The sequence below is a fragment of the Gorilla gorilla genome, chromosome 11, assembly GCF_029281585.2.
Source record: "Gorilla gorilla gorilla isolate KB3781 chromosome 11, NHGRI_mGorGor1-v2.1_pri, whole genome shotgun sequence".
Taxonomy (NCBI): domain Eukaryota; kingdom Metazoa; phylum Chordata; class Mammalia; order Primates; family Hominidae; genus Gorilla; species Gorilla gorilla.
In genome coordinates, this window is record NC_073235.2 from 15131644 (window position 1) to 15148501 (window position 16858).

At 49.5% G+C, this 16858-nt stretch overlaps 1 protein-coding gene across 26 annotated transcripts; it reads left to right on the forward strand.

Annotated features, from left to right (window-relative positions):
* Nucleotides 1–9: 9 nt before the first annotated feature.
* RABL2A (RAB, member of RAS oncogene family like 2A) lies at nucleotides 10–15890 on the forward strand. Of its 26 annotated transcripts, none has more exons than XM_055379909.2 (10): nucleotides 25–191; nucleotides 647–730; nucleotides 1341–1504; nucleotides 5718–5747; nucleotides 6949–7028; nucleotides 7856–7935; nucleotides 13386–13497; nucleotides 13845–13942; nucleotides 14273–14356; nucleotides 14523–15890. In XM_055379909.2, the coding sequence occupies exons 3-10, from the start codon at nucleotides 1398–1400 to the stop codon at nucleotides 14619–14621; spliced, it is 690 nt and encodes a 229-aa protein (XP_055235884.1). In that variant the 5' UTR covers nucleotides 25–191; nucleotides 647–730; nucleotides 1341–1397; the 3' UTR covers nucleotides 14622–15890. The 26 variants fall into 26 exon arrangements, with proteins under 26 accessions (XP_055235881.1, XP_055235894.1, XP_055235884.1 ...); XM_055379900.1 differs by having other exon boundaries at nucleotides 32–438; nucleotides 647–801; XM_055379903.1 differs by having other exon boundaries at nucleotides 32–191; nucleotides 406–653.
* The last annotated feature ends 968 nt before the right edge of the window (nucleotides 15891–16858 follow it).

Genomic DNA, 16858 nt, shown 5'->3' on the forward strand with positions numbered 1-16858 from the left:
CTCCCTCGGGGTCCTTGCGCGGTTGCCTAGCAGCTGCGAGGACGCGGGCCGAGCCGGAAGTGGAGTGCGCTGCGGCGCGAGCTGGGCCGGCGGGCGTGGTTCGACAGCGCGCAGAGTCCAGACGGGCGGCAGGGCCCGAGGGGCCGACCCGCAGCGTCCCTGGTCTCTCCAGCCCTCACTCGGAACCGCACGTGAGGGCAAATCCGCCCCGGTGGCTGGCTTAGCACGCGGGGACAGCCCCTCCGAGGCCTCCCTGGCGGTGTGGGCGAGAGGGCGTCCGGGTCGGGGGAAGCACGGAAAGGTGGCTTCGCGAGGCTGTTGTGGGGGGCGGGACGGGCAGCCTGGCGATGCCTGGACATGGTTGGTGGCCAAAAACATTTATCGAAAGATAGCTTACCCACTTAGATGGCGAGGATACCGACAAGCAAGTCTTCGCCCGTAAGCAGTGGCTCACGCCTATAGTCCAGGGATGCCGAGGAGGGAGGATCGCTTGAGTCCAGGAGTTGGAGGCTGCAGTGAGCCGTGATCGCGCCACTGCACTCCAGCCTGGGCGACAGAGTGAGACCCTATCTCTAAACAAAAGAAAGAACGTCTTCAAGCATGGAGCCATGAAGCTGGATTTGGCTTTCTGTCGCTCTCTCTACAGGGTACAGGTGAAAGGGGGCAGACCCCTCATCATGCTTTCCAGGCATCTGCCACTTCCCAGGAATTGTCTCCCTGGATAAACAAGGCGAAGTCCCTGGCTGTGCAGAAGCAGTAGCTGTGTGGTGGCACAGTCAGGAAAACTCGGGGGCCCTGTTGGTATTTTCTACCCCTGACCCGTGTGCATACTTCTGTCGTAGCTCTCACCACAGTAGACTCTGCTATCATTGTGTCTTCCATCCTCTGAACCCTGTGCAAGGTCTGCTCATGGTGAATGCCCAGTAAGGCTCACCTATTGCTGCTATCTCGTCATCATATCATTTCTGTGTGCCCCCCTAGCTAAGAGTCTGGACTGTGGTTACATTCTCAGGAATGTTTACAAAGTCATATTTAGGTGTGAGGAGAGTAAAACAGAGCTAGACATAATGCTGCACACAGCCTTTGGCACTGGATGCCTGGCGAATGTCTTGTGCAAATGGGTAACGTGAGGAGCAGCATTTGGGGTGCGCAGGACTTAACTATTTGTGTATAACATATTATTGATGCCTGTGTGTCATACTCTGCTACTCCAAGGCTAGTAGTCAATTGCATACCATATCTCAGTCTGGCACTGAGGGAAGCAGTCTGGATGGAGGTACAGCTGGAGATTTGGTTGAGGGGACTTATCTCTGACAACAGCCTCTTGTTGATCTTCCCAGACAGTGACAATACCCTCCCCTCCCTTGGGCTGGACCCCTCTCTACAGCTAGGAGCCAATGGCAGAAGACAAAACCAAACCGAGTGAGTTGGACCAAGGGAAGTATGATGCTGATGACAACGTGAAGATCATCTGCCTGGGAGACAGCGCAGTGGGCAAATCCAAGTATGTTGGGAGATTAGGGAATAAATACCAGCCCCAGAGAGGGTCTGGGTCATTTAAAAAGTCCTCCAGAGGCAGAGGAGCATGGCTTCTTGGGACTGGTGAAGGAGCAGTCTTGGCTGGAGCCCAGATGTTCATGGGGGAACGAGGGGAATCACGTGAGCCGTTGTGTGTGTTGGGTGGAGGGGGCAGGTCATAAGGACTGAGGAATTTGAATGTTTCCTCTGAGCCCTGAGAGAATGTGTGGAGCAACTGAGGACATTGTATGTGGTTTGTGGGCTGAGGGATGGCAAGGGCGGGGAGTGGGAATGGAAAGACAAAAGTGACTATGCCACCGTGACAGATTGGGTAAAGGTGGTAAAGATGCTTTCTTGGAGGGACTCTCTGAAATAGAGAAAACTGGGTAGAACTGACGATTGACTATAATCATTGTGAAGACTGGCTTCTTCTTGTAATGAATTTCGGTGCCTACATGCCACCCGGAGAGGTGAAGGGAGGCTCTGCCGTGCTGCCAGCTTGTCTCCATGAGACTTCCTAGTTCTCACGCCTAGGACAGCTGAGGGCACTTGTCCATTTCTGCCTTCATAGCATGACGGTGTACTTGCCCCTGCCCAGAGAAGTGGTTACGTTTATCTCCCAAGTACTCCAGGCCCACCTTGGTTTCTACCTTCATTTTTATAATCAAGTCCTTTGACTCAGGTAGCTGTGAATAATTCTCTGGGGGCTTTGCTGGTTTTTAGGCCATCTCCATGACTTTGAATTCTCTCTCTCTCTCTCTTTCTCTCTCTCTCTTCCCCACCACACAATCACACACTGCAGCTCTGGTTTAGTTTTTTTTTTTTTTTTTTTTTGAGACGGAGTCTCGCTCTGTCACCCAGGCTGGAGTGCAGTGATGTGATCTCGGCTCACTGCAAGCTCCGCCTCCCGGGTTCACGCCATTCTCCTTCCACAGCCTTGCGAGTAGCTAGGACTACAGGCGCCTGCCACCACACCCAGCTAATTTTATTTTTGTATTTTTAGTAGAGACGGGGCTTCACCTTGTTAGCCAGGATGGTCTTGATCTCCTGACCTCGTGATCCGCCCACCTCAGCCTCCGAAAGTGCTGGGATTATAGGCATGAGCCACCGCGCCCGGCCTCTGGTTTAGTATTTTATAGTTACTTTGACCATCCTCAACAGCACGCCTGTACAGTAAAAGTGAGGGTAGGTGTTGTAGTTTGGGAAGGTTACCCAATAAATAACACCCCCTTTATCCCCACTCAAGTTTAAAACAACAAAGAATAGAAATGGCAGGCAGGTGTAGAGCAAATTGCCACTTTAATAACAAACAACTTTCGGAGAATGTATCTTGGTATACCCAGCTCCCAAGTTCAATGCTAGTCTCTTTATATGCCTCATTTCGAACAGTAACAAAAAATAAGAATCCAAGTAGTTAACTTGACGTCAAAGATTACCATAACATTGGCCTCCACAGACACAACAATTAGAAAACAAGCCAGTCTTCATCCACTAGCAGTATCTCAGGCAAAATGTTGTCCCAGATACAATGGAAACAGTGCATCTGAGGGAAGGTGAGTGCATGAGAACACTGTGGTTCAGTTTTGATTGGACTCAAGAATTACTGCCAATTTTCAGTGTCTCTAACCTATGAATCTAAACTCAGTTGGGCTAAAACACCCATTAAGAGGTTAACACATCCAGGCTGTGGTGAGCTATGATTGCGCCACTGCACTCTAGCCTAGTGACAGAGCAAGACCCTGTCTCAAAAAAAAAAAAAAAAAGTTAACACTTGTGTTCATCATATCTGAAGGGCGTCAGTTGTACACGGCCTCATTTCTAGATAGCAATGTTGTGGCAGTGCGGCCTTCTTGCAGAGTTCAGAAATTTACAACAGTAGCAGCCCCAGTCACCAGGCTTTCTTTAAGGTGCCTTTTTTTTTTTTCCTCATGCAGCATGTTCATGCTTCTTGATTCCACTCAGGGCTCTGTTGGTGGGCTCTGATGACAGCTCCCCTACCCCCTGTGAACAGGTGTCCTCAGACCTGGGCACTGCCTGCTGTGGAAGGCTTTTCCTTTGCTCCTGCACATGCCACCTTCCTGAGCTGCCATTACAGGCGTGAGCCACTGCACCAGACCAGATTTCTTTTGACCCCAGGTGATCATACTGCTTAATAACAAGACATGGTGTTTTTTTGTTTTTTTGTTTTTTTTTTTGAGACAGAGTCTTGCTCTGTCACCCAGGCTGGAGTATAGTGGGGCAATCTCTGCTCACTGCAACCTCCGCCTCCCAGGTTCAAGCAATTCTCATGCTCAGCCTCCTGAGTAGCTGGGATTACAGGCATGCGCCACCATGCCTAGCTAATTTTTTTGTATTTTTAGCAGAGGTTTTGCCATGTTGGCCAGGTTGGTCTGGAATTCCTAACCTCAAGTGATCTGTCTGCCTTGGCCTCCCAAAGTGCTGGGATTACAGGTGTGAGCCACCGCACCCGGCCAACAAGACGTGGCTTTCTGATTCCATCTTTAAGAGTAGTTAGGTCCAGATGTGTTGTCTTTTTTCTTTGATAGCTGTCTAACTTGGCCTTTAGGGTCTTCCATTCCCGTTAATGATTGCCTATCATCGTTGTACAAAGAGGGCAAAGGCACACCCCCCCCCCACCCAAAACTAAGGCCACATGGTGTGAGTACAGACTAGGGTGATGGGGGAAACTTACAAGCAGAAAAGTCACACCATGTGACTCCCTGGGTCCCAAGCTCTCATTATCCTGAGGGAGTTGTGCTTAGGCCACCAGTGACCAGTGCCTACTCTAAATATTTTTGGGAAAAGAAGACAGGGAACATCTGTGTATGTGACAGTGACAGAGGCAGCTCCCTAGAGCCTCCGGAGGTAGGCCTGCTCTGTTTTTGAGCTCAGGCCTGCCGAGCTGGTTCTCTGCTAAGCTGCAGAATGTTGGGAGGGAATGAGTCTCTGGGGCCTCTTTTTCTCTCCTTCATCCTGTCTTCCAGAGGCAACTTTTCCTTACGAAAATCCCTCTGTGCCTGTGTTTTTATTCTTTCACTGCTTCTGCTTGGATGAGGCAAGTTTATGGATCTCTCCTCTTCCTCCTGCACTTTCTGAGCATGTGCCCTCTCAAGACAGGGTTCTGAGCTTGAGTCTTTTTCATTTACCATCTTAACCTCTGGCCGCGGTAATTTCTTTGTGTAATTTTCTACGTGATCTAAGAAGATGATGTGTTTTCTTTATAGTAAGGGTGCTGTTTCTTTATAGTTATAAATAAAATCTATCCTCCTTTTACAATTCAAGCTGCAGTTTAAATATCAGAAGTATAAAATCATGGTTAGAGTGTATTACACTGACAGACAGGCAAGCAGTGACCCTTCAAAACGTGAGGGAAAAAAGGTTGCAATGTCAAGAGAGTGGTCAGGGAAGGCCTAGTTGTAAAGGTAACATTGGGTCAAAGACTTGAAAAAAGCAAGGAGTAAGCCTTGCAGATATCTGGCAGGAGCATTTCAACAACAAAAGGAGGAAATGGCCAGTGGCTGGAACAGAGGGAGAGAAAAGAAATGGGAGAGTTTGAACTGAAAGAAATGGGGAACCACTGGATGGTTTTGCAGAGAGGAGTGACCAAGTCTGCCTAATTTTTTCACAGGATAACTGACCACATTCAGAATTGATAGTCCTCTCAATAACCAATAGATCAAGCAGATTCTCCTGTCTCAGCCTCCTGAGTAGCTGGGATTACAGGCGTGTGTCACCACACCTGGCTAATTTTTTGTATCTTTAGTGGAGACAAGGGCTTCACCATGTTGGCCAGGCTGCTCTTGGCCTCCCAAAGTGCTGGGATTACAGGCGTGAGCCACCGCGCCCGACCGGGAAATGGCTTTTGAACGGAAGGCGCAGCTTTGGCCTGGCCTCTGTTTCCCTTTGCACAACATAAGGGTAATTGTATGTGCAGAACTGTGCTCTGGTGGAAATAACAGATTTGAGAGCTTCACATGGGCTGGTGTGTGTACTCATAGTGACATGAGCTGTTTTGTTATGACGGGTTAGTAATGCTGATACCCAGCTTCCAGACTTGACCCGGAAGCTGTGTGGCTGTGGAGTGAAAGGGGGAAGGGAAGCCACAGGTGGCTTCCAGGTTGTCAGCCTTAGGGTGCAAAAGTTTGGGACAAGGGAGAGATGGAGACGCCATCTGACCACCTTGCCTGTTCTGCTTACAGAGTCATGGAGAGATTTCTCATGGATGGCTTGTATCCTTCAAGGTTTGAAGTACCCCTTGTTCCTGTGGGTCTTCCCACGCTCATGTATCAGTGTCCCACTGCCCACCCCTTTATACCAGCAGCCCAGGAAGGAGGATTGGGTAAGTGAATGCACAGGTTTTGTTCCGCGCTTGTTTCTTGCCGATTGACCCACATGGCATTGCACAATCAGTGCTGTATATTTTGGACCTTACTCATATTTGGATTGTTTTATATTAAGAGGGCAGTAGAATGGCAAACAGCAAATGGTTTGGATCTAATGCCTGGATTCAAACCCCACCTCCTCCTCCTCAGTAGCTTCTGATACTGGCCAAGTCATTTAACCTCTCTAACCTCAAAGCTTGGGCCCCCTACTATTGAAAAAATCTCTGATATGAATGAACTTTGTAAAATAGGAGCTGCCAGCCCCACCTTTCTCCCATGAATTGTTATATTGCATAGGTTTGGAGTGAGTTCCTCCCCGCAACTGGGAGATTTTTAAACAGCTTCCCAAGTGGATCCACTGAGAACCACAGGTGAGAGGAGCCCCTGGAGCCTGCTGCTGCCTGTCCTAGGCTCGGCACCCCAAGGCTCAGTTGCCTTAAGATCTGAGTATGTGTTACTCCACCTTCTACCAAGTGCTCCTGCACACCCAGCCCACCTGCGTCATTTGGCTCTGCTTTTTACACTGTCCGGCTTCTTGCAGCCTCGGAAGGTGTTAATCCCCAGAGTTTAACCCTTTTTCTCAGGGTTTCAAACATAGGCAGACTCCAAATTGATTGACAGCTTGTCAACTGTATGGCTTGTGGGAGCTTTTGTCCCTGGAATGGTCATGTTGCTACCTAGGGTTAGGGTTTCCTTTCTAGCCTGTGAAAGCTCCATCCATGATTGAGTTGGGGTATCCACATTTGCATTTTCCAACTGCATGATGCCTTGTATGACACTTGTCTGTAAAATCCTGTTCTATGTTTTACCTCAGACTTCGATGGCCAGGACACACTCCCATCTCCTCCCACCCCTCACCCTTCCATGGAGCTTGTACCAGTGGTATGTGAAGCTGATCCTCTGTCTGCAACATTCATTTGATTTAAAATCTCAATAACTCCAAAGAGAAGAGGAGGGAGAGGATCCATTTCATCAAACCAAACACCCCTGCTCCCCACTCCTTCCTTACCTCCCCTTTTATTGATTTTGGTCCTTAACCTGAGTGCAGTCAGCCACAGCAGCTGTCCACGTACGCCCTGACCCTGTACAAGCACACAGCCACGGTAGATGGCAAGACCATCCTTGTGGGTAAGTGGCACAGGGCCAAGACATGCTGACCCTCAGGAAAGAGGAAATGGGAGACGAGGGGAGGTGAGGGAAGGTTCATAAGGAGAGAGTCCACAGGGAGAAAATGAGACCCCAGGCAGGGACAAGGGGTGCTAGAGAGAACCCAGAGAGCCAGGAGCCAGGAGGCCATGGAGGGTGGAAGGAGGCATGCAGGGGCCAAGTCCCAGCCCTCTGACCTGGCGTCCAGGCCAGCACCTGTGCAGGACAGGGTTCAGGAAAGGAGAAGTCAGGGGGCTGTACCCACCTCAGGGAAGAAGAACATAAGAGGCCTTCGATGAGGCAGTAGTTTTCCTAGCTTCAGGGGTTCTTACTCAGCCAGTTTGAAAAAATAAATGTGGTCAGAACATTATCTCCCACATCGGGCTGCGACCTTCCATCGGGTCGTAATCTTCTCCTTGGCCGGGCACACAGCCTGCCTGACTCTGTCTACCATCTGTGGTCAGCGCACGTGAGAAGTTGGAATAGTTTGGAACTTAGAGGACCCTGCGTGTCACGTGGGAAACGGGGAACTATCTTCTCCCTCCTTGGGCTTCCAGTGTGTTGTCCTTCCTCCTGGCCCCTGACCCACTGTCTTCCCATACACACAGGTGAACACACACCTCTCACATCACACTCAGGTACACTGTGTCTTGAAGACACACGTGTGGGGCAGTATGGTCTCTGTTTCTCCCTGTGCTCCCCATGTACACTCACACATATGCTGTGGTTTGTGCCGCATGTGTGTTGTATCTTAGTGACTTGCACAGAAATGCACCGGGCATGTCGGTCTGTCTGTGTTCACACTGCAGACTTTTGGGACACGGCAGGCCAGGAGCGGTTCCAGAGCATGCCTGCCTCCTACTACCACAAGGCCCACGCCTGCATCATGGTACGAGACGGTGGGGAGGTGGACAGAGGCACTGGGCAAGTCTGGCCTGAGGGGTGAGGGGCCTAGCAGCCCTGGGCCCTTGTAACCAAGTCTGGGTGTTGTGGGAGGGGGGCTTAGGGTCACCCGGGGATGTTTCAAACCACACCTGCTCCCCAGAGCTTCTTAGTGAGAAGGTGCCAGGTGAGCTCTCTGTAGGCGGGGATGGGTGGAGAAAAGGTGGAACAGCAAGCTCAGGGCTTCAACATCAGGTGTAGCATCCAAGAGGCAAACATATGCCTGAAACAGGGCCACAGTCCCTCTGATGGACCTAACCTGTCAGACAAGCTCCCAAGGCCTCCCTCCACTGTTGCCTGCTGCTTTTCCCCAGGGGGTACGTGCTGGGACTGAGTAGACGCTGCGGGTCCCAGAGAACCTTCTCTCTCAGGCCAGCCCCTTGCCTCCCCCCGAGCCTCCCATTTTGTTGCCTAGGACGCAATCCTCACGGTTCCACCCTGGTGACCGGGGTGTGGTGAAGCAGTCACTCCAAGAGAAAAATGCAGCCGAGGAAAGGGCTAAGAAAGGAAAAAGGAGCTCTGTAAACCTGTGTCCTATAGAAGTTCCTACCCGTGAATTCCCTGGCTTGGTTCTCAGGCCACCACTTTTAAATGCTGAAAAGGAGCATGTTTTTCTTTTGGGTCACTTAAAAAACATTTTCATGGCTGGGCACGGTGGCTCATGCCTGTAATCCCAGCACTTTGGGAGGCCAAGATGGGTGGATCACCTGAGGTCAGCAGTTTGAGACCAGCCTGGCCAACATGGTGAAATCCCGTCTCTACTAAAAATACAAAAAATTAGCTGGGCGTGGTGGCGGGTGCCTGTAATCCCAGCTACTTGGGAGGCTGAGGCAGGAGAATCACTTGAACCCGGGAGGCAGAGGTTGCAGTGAGCCGAGATCACACCACTGCACTCCAGCCTGGGCAACAAGAGCAAAACTCCATCTAAAAAAAACCCACATTTTCATGAATATCGGCCATCAACAATGCAGAAAGTAATAGACTAGTCTTCTGAATTATTAACCCTAGCAATTGTCACCAAGTGAAAACCTCGGTCACTAAAACTTCTTGGAATAGCATTCAAGGTCTTGCTTTAACACAAAACCCCAAAACTTGGCGGTACAAAACAACCATTTTCTGATGGATCGCGAATCCATGTCTGAAGTCTCAGCTAAGAAGACTCCAAGGCTGGGTTTCAGGCTGGAACTGCCTGGGGCATCTCCCCACACACACACTGGTACTTGGCTGGACCACCAGCAGGTTCTACTCCCCGTGTTTCTTCGCAGTTTGTCAGTTGGGCTGATTTGGGTTTGCTCACAGAGTATCAGCCAAGATCCCGAGATCAAGTATCCAGAGAGAGCCCGGTGGGACTTATATTTCCTTTTATGGCCTAGCCCTGGAATATGTGGCATCTCTCTGTCCATAGTCACAGAGGGAAGAAACAGATGGCATCTCTCAGTGGGGAACCAGAGTCACATGGTTAAAAGAACACATGGGATGGACAGGTTGCCACCATTGTTGGCATATATTAATAAAGTCTGCCATGGCACCCCATAGCATTTAGACACCCACCTTTCTAGCCCTACCTCCCACTTAGTGATTGTCTGTAAATATGCACGGCCTTACCTTGGCACTGAGAGAGATGCATGGCTGAGTAGGTGTCATCTCATCTGTAAGAAGCAATAGCAGAGGGGATGCAGAAGGAGCTGCTCTGTTCTGCTCATTGTCACCTGCTCCTCTGCACACCTTCCTTCATGCTCTTCCCTCGGCCTCTCCCCAGCTCACACCCCTTTATTTGAAACTCTGCTCATTTTTCAGGCCCTGCTTCAATGCCACCACCTCCATGCAGCCTCCTCTGATGTTTGTCATTAGCATAGCTCTTTCGTGTGTGCTCCTGCACCACTGATCCCTTCCACAACATGGACTGTCTGTGATGCACGTGTGCAGGATGCTGGGAGTGCCCGGGTGGAAAGACACACGTGCTGCCCCCAGGAGCTGACTGACTGGTAGGCACAGTACAGATACCAGTGGTGAGGACAGTGAGGATTCTTCCCTTCTGACCCTTTGCAGATGGTAAAGGAAGGAACTCATCACCTAATTCCCCTGACTGCCCCTTGAGAACAAAATCCCTTGAAAAATTCCAAAAGCTTTAACTCTGATAACTGTTAAGGTACTAAGCAAGAGGATGATGGGGCAAGGCAAATGGGGGCAGTGTAGTGCAGAAGTCTGACCCTCAAGAGCAGAAGAGCTTGCTCCTAGCCAGTTTGGTTTCAGGCCTACAGTGGCATTTGGTATTTTGAGCTCACCTCTCTTTTTCTCTTGGAGTGACTGCTTCCTGCATCTGATGCATCTCCGTGGGCTCCCCGCAGACCCTCTTCTGAAGGCCTGGGGTGTCTCTCCTGCCACCATGCCTGTGTCTGCAGGTGCCTGCCACCAGCCCCAGTCTGCTGCACGGGCCCTGGCGAGTAGAAAGCACTTGCCTTCTGACCACACGGGGAGCTGAGGGTCAGAGACGGAACCAGGGCTCGACCCTCCACCTTGAAACCTTGAGATGGGGATGCTCCTCATTCTAGCCAGCTCCTCCTCAGCTCTCAAAACAAGGAACGGATGCTCAGGAAACCAGACCTGGACAAAAGGCATCTGAGCCTGGTGTGAGGCAGATTCCAGAAGTTTAGTTACAGACATCCTTTATAAGGAGTCTTCATCGGGAATTCAAGACAACCTGGTGATTCATTGAAATTGGCCTGTGAAAGAGAATCCACATAGACTTCCTGCCACCTCTTGAGATGTGACAGTTGCTGATCCTCCCGCCACCACACAGGGCGAGCCCCTAGCCCTGAGCTTGAACCATGTTGCTTGCACAAATAGCTGGGTGATTTAGAAGTGAGGTGAGCTGTGCCAGCAGTTACAGGGTGGTGGTTGTCTGTAACTTTAATCCACTGACTGTTGTACTAGGGCAGTTTGGGCTAGACACTTTGGAGGAGCTCCTGTGAAGGGCATGAAGGCTCACTGTAGCAGCAGCTCAGTTGTCTTTCAGAGTTCTGCCCTTAGAGCTGGTTTGCAGTGCTCATCCTTCTTGCTGATATTTTAAAATAGGTAGAAACAGGCTGGGCATGGTGACTCATGCCTTTAATCCCAGTACTTTGGGAGGCCTAGGCGGGAAGATCACCTGAGGTCAGGAGTTCGAGACCAGCCTGACCAACATGTTGAAACCCCGTCTCTACTAGAAATACAAAAATTAGCCAGGCGTGGTGGTGCACACCTGTAATCCAGCTACTCGGGAGGCTGAGACAGGAGAATCGTTTGAAGACAGGAGAATCGTTTGAACCCAGGAGGTGGAGGTTGCAGTGGCAGTGAGCCAAGATACTGCCACTGCACTGTAGCCTGGGCAACAGAGCAAGACTCCATCTCAAAATAAATAAATAAATAAAAATAAAATAGGTAAAAACAAATTATAAAATAATACAATTATGAACTGCAAATAATAAAACATAAAAATTACTTTAAAAAAATTTAAAGAGGCCGGGCACAGTCGCTTATGCCTGTAATCCCAGAAATTTGGGAGGCCGAGGCAGGAGGATCACTTGAGCCCGGGAGTTCAAGACCAGCCTGGTTAATATAATGAGAGCTTATCTCTACAAAAAATAAACAAAATTAGCCAGGCATGGTGGCATGTGCCTGTAGTTCCAGCTACTCAGGAGGCTGAGGTAGGAGGATCACCGGACCCCAGGGGGTCGAGGAGCAGTAAGCCAAGATTGTGCCACTGCACTCCAGCCTGGCTGACAGAGTAAGACCCTATCTCAAAAAACAAAAAGCAGAAAGAACAAAGAAGTAAACAAAAGCTTAAAAGTAAATCAGCCAGGTGCAGTAGCTCATGCCTGTAATCCCAGTACTTTGGGAGGCCTAGGCAGGCAGATCACTGCAGGTCAAGAGTTTGACAGCAGCCTGGCCAACATGATGAAACCCCGTCTCTACTAAAACGACAAAAATTAGCCAGGCGTGGTGGTGCGCACCTGTAATCCCAGCTACTCCAGAGGCTGAGACGAGAATCGCTTGAACCTAGGAAGTGGAGGTTGCAGTGGCAGTGAGCCAAGATAGCGCCACTGCACTCCAGCCTGGGCAACAGAGCAAGACTCCATATATGGAGATCCCTTGAGATCAAGAGTTCGAGACCAGCCTGGCCAACATGGCGAAACCCTGTCTCTACTAAAAATATAAAAATTAGCCAGGCATGGTGGCGCACACCTGTAGTCCCAGTTACTGAGGAGGCCGAGACAAGAGAATCACTTGAACACAGAAGGCAAAGGTTGCAGTGAGCTGAGATTATGCCACCACACTCCAGCCTGGGTAACAGAGTGAGACTCCGTCTAAAAAAAAAAAAAAAAAAAATCAAGGGCAGTTGTGGTGGCTAACACCTGTAACCCCAGCACCTTTAGAGGCCCAGGTGGGAGGATCCCTTGAGGCCAAGAGTTTGAGATGAGCCTGGGTAACATAGGGAGAGCCTGCCTCTACAAAAAAAATAATAAAAAAATAAAAATTAATGCATGCATGCTACTTGGGAGGCTGAGGTAGGAGGATTCCTTGAGCCCAGGAGTTTTGAGGTTACAGTGAGCTGTGATTGAGCCACTGCATTCTAGCCTGGGTGACAGTGAAACCCTGTCTCTAAAAAGTAAATAAATAAATAAAAGTAAATAGTAACTGAAGTAAAACTCTAGAAACATTTACGGTTACTACAGAGGAATTTTAAAACAGTTTAAGCAATAAATACAAGAGTAGACTAAAAAACACAAAAGTTTTTACAATTTCTAACAGACTGTATCAATTGGCAAATTGATTCCATTTATGATTGTTAAAATAGGTGAATAAGATTAGATGACAAGATAACAAAAAAGGAATACGTTATTTATTTGTTTATTTCAGACAGAGTTTTGCTCTTGTTGCCCAGGCTGGAGTGCAGTGACATGATCTGGGCTCGCTGCAACCTCCGTCTCCCTAGTTCAAGCAATTCTCCTGCCTCAGCCTCCCAAGTAGCTGAGATTACAGGCATGCGCCACCACGCCCAGCTAATTTTTTGCATTTTTAGTAGAGACGGAATTTCACCATGTTGGCCAGGCTGGTCTCAAACTCCTGACCTCAGGTGATTGACCCGCCTCAACCTCCCAAAGTGCTGGGCTTACAGGTGTGAGCCACTGCACTGGGCCAAGAATAAGATTTTTAAAAACATGTTCGCATCTGGAGGCTCCAGGGGGCTTCCCTGAGAAATGGCAGCCTCTGTGGTCAGAGAGGCTGCAATTCAGAGCGTTCACACAAACAGCACCATGTGCTCATGCTTACCTGCTTGGGTGTGTGAGTCACCTGGAGATGGGGTGCAGAAACATTGACATACCTGAGCTATCTTTCTTCCTCTGCCCTTTGCAGGTGTTTGATGTACAGAGGAAGGTCACCTATAGGAACCTGAGCACCTGGTATACAGAGCTTCGGGAGTTCAGGCCAGAGATCCCATGCATCGTGGTGGCCAATAAAATTGATGGTGGGGCCATCCCTGCACCTGGGTGTTAGCAATTCACTGGGGACCTGCCCTCATACATTTCCTCCTCCATTCCCCGGGCAGGCAGCCTTCAGTGATTGGTTCTCCCTCCCACGATAAGATACAACCCTTGGTTGCTTGCATTCTTCCCACCTTATAAAGAAGCCAGCTAAGCCGACCTGCCCTCTTTCCAAGGCACAGATCCCTATTAACTGAGCTCTTTCTAGGACATGTTTCCCAATCATCCCTGCCTATCCCACTTTCTGGAATGGAGGCCTCCAGTGGCCCCCGCTCCAAACCTTCTTCCCCTCCCTTGACAGACAGACCAATGTCCTACCTTCTCTCTACAGCAGACATAAACGTGACCCAAAAAAGCTTCAGTTTTGCCAAGAAGTTCTCCCTGCCCCTGTATTTCGTCTCGGCTGCTGATGGTACCAATGTTGTGAAGGTATGGTTGACTGCAGAGGTAGCTAGCAAGGTCAGGGCGCTAGGTGGTAAAGGGAAGCTGTGAAGAGAAGGGCTTACTGCAGGTGTGATGGAGAGAACCAGGACAGTACATGGGCATGGGTGGCAGGGAGGGGAGGAGCTGATGGGCCTGGACTTGATGAGGCAGAAGTCCATTGACCATACATAGGTCAGGGTGACGGGGAGAGGCAAATGGAGGGGTAAGGTTGCTGATTTTAGGAATGGAGTATTGTGTAGTCTCACAGTGGGGCCAGTGGGGTGGACTGGGCAGAGTCCAAGGCACTCTCATCCACCATCTCTACCTCACCCCCAGCTCTTCAATGATGCAATTCGATTAGCTGTGTCTTACAAACAGAACTCCCAGGACTTCATGGATGAGATTTTTCAGGAGCTCGAGGTAGGTCAGGTCCACATTTCGGGTGGGATGGAAGAAACGGCTCCTCTTCAGGGAGAGGGACTACAACCCAGTAGAGTGGCTCTTGCCTAAGTTTGCCCCACTAAATGTATCAGAGCTGCGGTTGAGCAAATGCAGGGCCAGGGCTCACCTGCGACCTTGTTCACAGAACTTCAACTTGGAGCAGGAAGAGGAGGACGTGCCAGACCAGGAACAGAGCAGCAGCATCGAGACCCCATCAGAGGAGGCGGCCTCTCCCCACAGCTGAGGGGCTGGGGCTAGGGGTGGGTGGAGCCCTTTTAAAATACCCTTCCCTTCAACAGCTCTCCAGCTCTGAATGGAGAAACTCTCTAGGCCATCCCCTCTTGTACCTCCTGCAACCCACCCATCCTATTAGCCTCCCACATTCAAGGCCCGTGATACAGGGATGAGGTCAGCCCAGCAAACTCTGGACTGGTGGAAGAATTCCCCACCAGATCTCCTTGAAGCAGAATTAGGGATCAGCATCATTAACACCTTCCCCACCCCCTCCCCCCAGGCAGACAGTGAAGAGAATCAGAAAACATGATTATGTGTCACTTTAATACAGGAAATTTAGGTGTTTTTTGGTGTTTTTGTTTTTGTTTTTGTTTTCTTTCCAAAGCTCACCTCGGGGACAATTCCTTGTGCTTCTGCTGAGGTAATGATTACCCCCCCACCCACAGCTGAGTCTGTGAGGCCCCATCCTTTCCCTACGTTTTCTCCCATCTTTTTTCCTCTTCAGTCTCCCAATCATCCGGTTTGTTTGTTTCTTTGTTCGTTCTGAGACGGAGTCTCGCTCTGTCGCCAGGCTGGAGTGCAGTGGCGCAGTCTCGGCTCGCTGCAACCTCTGACTCCCTGGTTCAAACGATTCTCCTGCCTCAGCCTCCCGAGTGGCTGGCATCACCACGCTCAGCTAATTTTTGTATTTTTAGTAGAGACGGGGTTTCACCATGTTGCCCAGGATGGTCTCGATCTCCTCACCTCGTGATCCGCCCGCCTCGGCCTCCCAAAGTGCTGGGATTACAGGCATGAGCCACCGCGCCCGGCCCCAATCATCTGTTTTTAAACAAACGTTTTTGAGCAGATAGCTATTCCTTCCAGATTTCTGTGTACCGACTCTGTTTCAGGAGCTCTTCTAGGTAAAGCTGAGATCACAGGAACAGCAGGTGACAGGCCTAGCTATAGTTAGGAATACACAAGCGGTAAAATGGAGTCCTTACAGCCATACCACAAGGTACATCCATTTGGACTACAAGAAGAGCTTCCTTTAAAGTTCCTATTTCAGCATAAAGAGGCTGTCCTTTTTTTTTGAGGAATGGTTTGGACCTTGTGCCTCCTGTGGGAGGCTGAGGACTGCAAGAGGAGAGCTAGCAGATATGCCTGTTCACCCCTCTCTGGTACTTGTGGCTTGCTAGTATGTTTTTATGATAATCTCGGGCATTGTTTGCATTGTGTTTATTAATAGGGTTTTGTTTTTATTGTTTCCTTTTTTACAGTAAAGGCTGAATTACATAAACATTGAGTAAATGTATGTGCTTTGTGGCTCTGAAGTGTGTTCGGAGCAAAAAGACAAAAGAATCTGCAAATCATCACCCTTATCCATGAGGGGTAGCTGCCTTGACCTGTTGCAGGGTAGCCCTTGTTTACTCTCAATTCACTATATTGGAGGCCATTTCAGTGGATTTTAGTGTTTTCAAAAGAATTCAATTACCTATTAATTTGGGAGCTCAAGAACAAGCACATTTCCGCTTTAAATCAGCAATACTTAGATGTTCAACGTAAGATGTTTGACCTGACCAGGGGTTCCCAGGAACGTATACCCTGATGAGGTAGAACTTAAAAAAATGTAGTTACTGTAAATAACTACTAAGTATTTAAAAAAAATACAACAGCCTTACTGAGATAGAATTTGCAGACTATAAAGTTCACCATCGTGTTGGTTTTATGGGCCTATTCTGTATCCGGTTCCTTAGAAGCTGACCCTGAGAAGGCCATGGTTCAAATGATTTAATTAGGGTCATTCTCAGAAGAGTGAGGGGGGCAGGAGACAAGAAGCTCAGCAAGGTTGTGGTCTCAGCTGGAGGCCGGCTTCACCACCCCACCCCGTCCCAGGGAAGCTCTGGAGGGCAAATTGCCCTCCAGAGTTAGTCCTACCTCAAGACCAGGGGCCTTTTGTGCCCTTAAGCCAAGGGTGTGAGGTGGAAGGGGGCCTTCTGTTTCAGTAAGGTCAGTTCTCTGGGGAAAAGGGCAACTGTGCACTTCCAACTCAAAGCAATTGGAGGATGAATGTTTAGGCAGGGTGCCAGCAACATCCACAAGCCACCCATGTGTACATTGCTCAGATCCACCTGCTTCTTAAAGTTCATTCCATCCAGGTAGAGCTGCTCCATGTTTCTAACTGGTCACCAGTCCTGGGGGAATGTACAAGAGAAGGGTCAATGGGAAAGGACAAACCATAGCCCCTGCTATTGTAGTTGGACCCCA